This window comes from Nansenia antarctica (assembly GCF_963989245.1).
Source record: "Nansenia antarctica genome assembly, chromosome: 5".
Taxonomy (NCBI): Eukaryota; Metazoa; Chordata; class Actinopteri; order Argentiniformes; family Microstomatidae; genus Nansenia; species Nansenia antarctica.
The window spans coordinates 22069700-22077199 of NC_137690.1; the positions used below are offsets into that span (position 1 = coordinate 22069700).

General features: G+C 49.2%; 1 protein-coding gene across 1 annotated transcript in view; it reads right to left on the reverse strand.

The window, feature by feature from the left end:
- The window catches only part of LOC308157246 (tetratricopeptide repeat protein 28-like), a gene marked incomplete at its 5' end in the record, with an annotated part of 169892 nt that overhangs the window by 24915 nt on the left and 137477 nt on the right, over window positions 1–7500 (reverse strand). Inside the window, 3 exons of the mRNA XM_080530770.1 lie at window positions 1555–2078; window positions 4094–4638; window positions 4856–5652. Of these exons, the coding sequence (XP_080386896.1) occupies window positions 1555–2078; window positions 4094–4638; window positions 4856–5652 (1866 nt within the window). The remainder of the gene's footprint in view (window positions 1–1554; window positions 2079–4093; window positions 4639–4855; window positions 5653–7500) is intronic.

A 7500-nucleotide genomic window follows, 5' to 3' on the forward strand; every position in this document is an offset into this window, starting at 1 on the left:
AGGTTGGCCAGAAATAATTGGCTGTCAAGGAAAGTGAAGGTACTGTAGTGTTCTTTTTCAAAGCTGGATCAAGGAACAATGCAAGGACAGTGCAGGGGACAATAAGGGACAGTGTGGAGATAAAGTGGCCTGTCTCCTTTGTTTTCATTAAAACCCAACGAGCAGGAGTGGAGACGGTGTCTGGGTCACTACCGGCTCAGGTAGCCTGCCGAGAGAAGCCAGAAGAGATAGGGAGGGAGGCCATTCCACCTCAGCTCCCTCAGAGGAGGATCAAACAATTTCAACCCAGTGAGATAATTCTCCCTGAAGGCACACAGGCTTTGGATGGTTAATGCCCTGGGTGTGCCTCTGCCTTGCAGCAGCTAATGGCGGAGGAAACCATCACCGTTGGCCACACTTAAAGGGATAGTTCAGGTTTTTAATGATGTTATACCTTATTTTTCTCACATACTTGTGTTGTAGGCTCAACCCTAACCCTTTTTACGGTCATATTTCTATTATTGAGCTTTCTTTGGATGGCTCGGGGCTATCATTTAGCCATACCATTGTACATGAATGGGATCACCTGTACATGATCAAAAGCACAGAATACGGCTTTCAAAATGTCTCCAAGCTAAATGTAAAACATGATTTAGATTTTATAGATCATTATTTGTTATTGTGTCTTTGAATAGAATGGACTAGCTACTTCAACCGAATGACATTGTCCATGTTTTTCCGCTTGAGTGTTCCAAACCGAGGGCAAGACATGAAGTATTCTCAGTTTGTTCGTTGTACGTTCACACTACGTAATAGTGGGAAAAAAACGGATCGTTTTCATATTGACATACGTGTATAGCCCACAAAGATGGCTTTACAATTTCTTGTGGATATTTTTTTTAAAGTAGTCTACATAGTTGATCCCATTCATGTACACTGGTATGGCTTAAATACTAACCGCAGAGCCAGCCAAAGAAAGCTCAAGAATGGAAATACAGTATGATTGACAACAATTGTCTGGATGAGCCTACAACACTCCACGTAAGTGGAAAATGAGGAGCATTTAGCATCGAAGGACCTGAACTATCCCATTAAGAGCTCCAAAGGAGCCCTGCATGCTGCTTTTTGTCACTTCCTACACTGCCAGTGAGTCTCAATCAGTTTGAGAGAGCCAGCGCTGGAGGTGTTTACTTCACCATCATCTGTAGAGGACAATGAAGCGTGAGAGGCAGGAGTCAGCCACAGTGTGTGTGAAAAGATCCTTCGGCAGCTCATTTGAAAGTGTCATCTGAGATAGCGGATATAGAGGTGTGAAGAATGGCACGCAGTAAACAGCTAAACCGCTCGGCATGCACATTGAGCTCTAACATGCACGCACGCACACACACACACACACACACATACAGACACACAGACACACACATACACACACAAGAAAACACACACAAGCTAATAAAAACATGGCTACAGGCTTTGCTACATTTATACGGATGATATATTCACAAAATATAAGCCTATAGACAGCTTTGGCAACTAACCAATCCACAGTGATTCTGAACCCCACTCCCCACTCACCTTCCTGCAGGTACATGACAGCCTGTGAGTAGTTCTGCAGCGCGTGGTGTGTCCTCCCAAGGCTCCCGTAGGCCAGTGTTTTGGCGGCCAGGTCGTTGGTCTGTGCTGCCACACTCAGGTGCTGCTCCTGGAACACCACCGCCCGCTCATAGTTGCCTAGCGACTCGTAGGTGAGGCCCAGGTTGCCATAAGCACGGCCCTGACGGGCGGGGCTGCCCGTCTCCTCTGCGATCTCCAGGTCACTCTGGTGGCACCGCAGGGCCGTCTCGTACTCGCCCATGGACTGGTACACTCCGCCCAAGCCGCAGCTGGCGTCGCCCTCCAGCAGCCGGTCCTGGGTGTCGCGGGCGATACCCAGCTGGCGCTCCAGGCAGGAGATGGCCTGCTCGTAGTTGCCTAGCTGGCTGTGCAAGGCTCCCAGCTCCCCGTACGCCTGGGCCTTCCCTCCACACTCACCCAGCTCATGAGCCACCACCAGCCGCTTCTCAAAACACACCAGGGACTGCTGCAGGTTCCCCATCGCCCTGCAGGGGGAGCAAGACGGGAGTCAGGGCGGGCGGTGCAGGAATGACAGAGAGACATAGGGTTAGGGGGAAGTGGACAGAGAGAGATACTATGTAGAATGATGGGCCTACTAGACTGGCCTGTAATTGCCATCTGCTTCTCAATTGAGCAAGCATGCTTGTGGCGCTGAGACAGTGTCCTCTAAGCGCACTCTACTCACAATAACCCTCTTAATCTTTTTGCTTATCTCCTATCGAGGGAATACTATAAGTGCTATTATCTAATGGTGCATATGGCAGCAGGGCACTATTACAGAGGAATGAAGAACACACATCATATTGTCACAACAGCAACTAAGCCATTTTCAAGGCCTTGCATCATTTCAGTGTGAATGAAGCACATTTAGATTCCTAACTAACAGTACGTGGATGACTCATTCATCGCATCTCCTCTCCCCTTCAACTCCCCACTGCTCAGAACGAGAATATGTTCCTGGTAAAATAAGGGTTAAATAAATAGAACAGCACAACGTGTGTGTGTGTGTGTGTGTGTGTGTGTGCGCGTGTGTGTGTGTGTGTGTGTGTGTGTGTGTGTGTGTGTGTGTGTGTGTGTGTGTGTGCGCGCAGGGCTGCAGAGGAATGAAAAAGGGATTGAAGAAGGAAAGAAGAAAGGCAGGGTAGGGGTTGGTGGTTAATATAATTCACCATCCACTTGCCCTAGATGGGACAGCTGTCACAGCGACGGTACACAGTCTTTCTCTGCATACACAGTGACTAAGATCTGCATTCAGCGCAGCGCAACGTTTTGTAGTCTTGAACACCCCACTAACCCACATAGACCATTCAGATTCACAGGCTGAGCAACAATTGCCCGGATATTGTTTGAGAGGGGGGCATCAAAAGAATAAAAGACTTGAGGCTTAATTAATGTTGTGCGTTAATGAGAGATGGCTCTGGGAAAGGGGGAACGTGAAGGAAGAGAGGATGTGTATTATTCCCCTCTAAGCTCATGCATTGCAAATGCACACCCCTGATTAGTACGGTGGCATGTTGATAGTGCCACAATAAGGGGAGAATCATCTCCGAAATGAGGATTCCTCCTCTGCTGTAGTGTTTTATTCCTGGTGTATTCTCACTGGATGTTATCAGCCCCAGAGCCACACAGGGGAGCGAGGGGGGGGGGGGGGGGGGGGAGACAAAATGTAAAAGGTCGTCTCGAATTAACTGTGGTTCCCTCGGTTTCAGGCGTCTGTCTGCCAAAGCCTCTTTGCATACAGATCAAGCCGGGGCCAGTAGGCTGTTGTAGCCAGCGAGCTCGGAGCCAGGCTCACGATCCTGCCACACCGTCAAGGTGTCTCTGAACCATGGTGGTCCTGAAGAACCAGCACAAGCAGAAAGCAGCAGGCACAAAAAGAAAGCAAGATTATGCAAAGCAGGATTACCGTGATTATTAGTAATACCCAGTCTAAGCAATTATCTGTCACCGCAACAACCAGAGGAAATTGATATTGGCAACTTATTCAAAGGCAGAATAGCTTTTTGCTTTCAATGGTAGCTTAGGAGTGTATTAGAAATATCATGCCTTGCATTTAAACCTTATTAACCGAGAAAAGGAGAGATTAAAATGCTATTTATACTTTCATCAGCAGCACTGATTCAGATATTGGCTTTTATAACAGGCTGTTGGCAATTTCATGGTTTAGAGTGCTCTTCATACAACCACGGATTCCCATTATCGAATCTGAAGTAATCTAAGGTACCTTCTCTGTTCAGTTTGGATTGGCAGAGCCACCGTGTATACTGTATCAAATCACTTAGTGGAAAAATCCCTGCTTCAAAGAGAAGTTGTATTAGGACCAATGGCACCTCTTACCTGGAACGTCACATCTGTGACTCCTTCTCTGAAGAAAATAGCCTGCCAATTTGGGATGCTAGAGCAAACTAGTACCGGCTATCTACGATGACTGACCTAGATAGATAGAATCAGTCACCATCGGTACCACTCCTAGTTAAGTCAAATGAGAGATTGAGCTAACCTGTGTCCATTCCCGAGGCCTCGGTAGGCCTTCTCCTGGTCCTGCATGCGGTTGAGGCTCTGAGCCACTGAAAGGTACTGGTCGTAATACTTGATAGCCTCCTCAAAGTCCCCCAGGGCCTCATAGCAGTCTCCCAGGTTGCCATAGGCGCGGCCCCTGTCCAGCATCGCCTCGTTGCCGCTCAGCTGCTGCAAGGTGGCCAGCTGCTGCTCCAGGTAGCCGATAGCCTCCTCCATCACCCCCTGGTTCATCTTGGTGATGCCCATGTTACCGTAGACCTGGGCCTCCACACCAGGGTCCTTCAGCTTGCGGCCCAGCTCCAGCTGCTCCTCGTAGCTCTTGAAGGCCATGGCGTATTTGCCCAGGGCCATGTAGACGGCTGCCAGGTGTCCGTGGGCTTTACACTCCCCGGGCACATCGCCCAGTTCCTGGTACACCTCCAGCTCCTGGGTGTGGTAGCCCAGCGCCTTGTCGTACTTCTGCACCAGCCTGTAGGTGGCGCCCAGGGCAGCGTAGGCACACCCCTCCATCCTGCGCTCCTTCACCTGAAACCAACCACAGAGAAGATGTCACTGCATCAGCAAAATGAGCAAAAAACGGTAGCAGCGTGACATGAACAGAGCAGCTTTGCAAATTAATAGGGTACTGTCCTGTTACAGTACGCAGTGATCATCTCTTGACTGTACGCATAGTTAAGTTAAAACGCTTAAGCGAAAACGCTTTCCTGGGACAAGACAATAAATCAGATGCTGAAAATCTCACCTGGTGAGCTAAGGCCAGCTGTTGCTCATAGAACTGGATAGCCCCTGCCACATCCTTCTTACAGACAAATATGTCCCCCAGGTTGCCCAGGGCTCTGAAGCGGGCCTGTGCATTATTTAGGGATTGTGCCAGAGAGAGCAGGTATTTCTGACACTCCTCCGCCTTGGTGAAGTCACCCAGCGCCTTGAAGGCCAAGCCCAGGTTACAGTAGGCCTTGGCCTGGCTCAGTTTGTCATGCAGGTCCTTAGCCAGAGCCAGGTCCTGCTCATAGTACTTGACTGCATCCTGGTAGCTTCCCAGGCAGTAGTGGGCGTAGCCCAGGTTGTGGCAGACTTTCCCCTCACTCTCCATGTCCTGGAGGTCAGGGGACAAGCGGAGGTACTGCTCGTAGTAGGGCACAGCTTGAGGGAACTCTCCCCGGGAGCAGTGGAAGTTTCCCAGGTTGCCGAGAGCGCGTGCTTCGCTCTGGACGTCGCGGAGCTCGCGGGCGATGTTGAGGTGGTTCTGGTAGTGTTGCAGGGCGCGGTCGTGGGCACCCAAGGCCTGGTAGGCCACCGCCAGGTTGCCGTGGGTGGAAGCCTGGGAGGCGCGGTCATTGACCTCCATAGAGATCTGCAGCTCCTGGCGGTGGTAGCGTACAGCCTGGTCGAAGGCGCCCAGCGCGTTGTAGGCATTGCCCATGTTGCCATAAGCCCGTCCCTGGGCAGCATAGTCACTCAGTTCTTGGACAATGGAGAGGTGGGTTTTGTGGAGTTTCAGTGCAGTCTCATAGTCTCCCTTCATCTGGTGGATAATGCCTGCGGAAGTGAGAGGGGAGAAGATGAACATCCAATTTGCAGGAAAATAGGGGAGTTCAATTTAAATACCTCATCAGCCACACTATGTACAAAACCAGGAATTGGGAAAATCACACTTTTTGCGAAGCATCTGTTCCCTGTTCACACACTCCCAAGGAAATACAGTCGTTAAAATGGAAAACAATCACACTGAGTTAGAAAGAAATCATGGAATCATTATGTTGTCTAAGCTGTCTTTGATGATAGTGCCTTGAGAATAAACAATAAGTGAAAGCAACACATTTTTCAACACAAGAGCGAGAGAGAGAGAGAGAGAGAGAGAGAAACAGCAGAGAGAGAGAAAGAGAGAGAGAGAGTGGACAGAGCTGATCAAAAGCTAAACAAATAACTTAATAACTCAGAAATTAGATACAGTAAGTGTTGGGGAACAATACATAATAGAGATAATACATAATAGAGAACCCAGTGCATTGATCTTATTAAAGCTTATAAAATACTATCTTCTGGAAAACAAAATTGTTGCCTGCAACCACGCACACACACACGCACACGCACACGCACACGCACACACACACACACACACACACACACACACACACACACACACACACACACACACACACAGCAGAGTATAAAGAGTCATCAGTGCATGTCTATTTCGATTCCTTTCTTCTGAGAGCCACACTCAGCTCTGGGTCCCTTTCTCTGTTGTCACCCAGCTTCCATAAAATAATAATTACACTCCTAATATCAAAGCGCGCTGGCTCCCTGGAGCGGGGGAACAGAGGACGAGATGGCCGCAGGCTCGTGGATGGGGCCGGGGAGGACGGCCGCAGGGCTAATGATCGCTCACCACAGAGGGATCTGCTGAGGAAACACACGGCCAGGCAGACATTCATCTAGAGAGCCTGGCACACATGGCTCCTCTGCATCACTGTGTGGGCTAATGGGCCTAAGAGACCAGAGGAACAGCCCTCCTCACAGGCCACTGGGATGGGAATGGCGCCGGGGTGGGTGGGTGGGAAAACTGGGAGGGGAGGGGCAGGAGGAGGGAGGTTTGTGGGCTGTGGTGGGAACTTCATGGTGCCACTGGGATTAGCACACCACCATGTGTGTTTTCCCATTTATTCCTACCAAAAACCTGCCACAGCACTGGCATATTCAGAGGCTAAATAAACAGTGGGATAGAAACTAAACAGCCAACCTAACAGACCCACAGAGTGTGGGAGCTGTGGATGTGGAGGCATGGTGGCCATTAGAGTTGTTTGCTCAGATAAAAGCCCTGCATTAGGCTGATGGGATGCCTGGCGAGCGGCTCTAATGGTGTGTTGGTCTATCATCGGTCCACTAGGATGCATATTATTATGGTGTTTCTTCACTACAAGGCTCCTCTGAAACAACCTTTCTGTAAATTGCCAGATTTCAATAGACTCACAGGACGCGATGCCTTAAAATATATAATGTGCGATAAGAAAGTTCAATTCAGGTATCAGATGAACGAAGGTGAAGGTGGGGAAGGTGATGTTGTTTATACATCAAGGGAGGGGATTAACCTGAGAGAAGCACAAACGTGCTTGCATAGCAAGATAAACGATATCTTCCGACCAGTTTCAGAACTTCGATTTGCATATCCTACATCACAGATCGCCTCGTTCTTTTTTTTATTTTTTTTGCAATGACTCGGTACATGGCTGTCTGTCTGGAAAGGACATCTTTAGACACGGTGGGATCAGTAGGAACCTGATTGTGTATCTGTTCATCTCTGTCTACAGGTTAAAATGACGCAACCTAACCTCACCCAGTAATCGTCAGGTCTTCACCCAGAGGAATTAACAAGCCCCGCATACC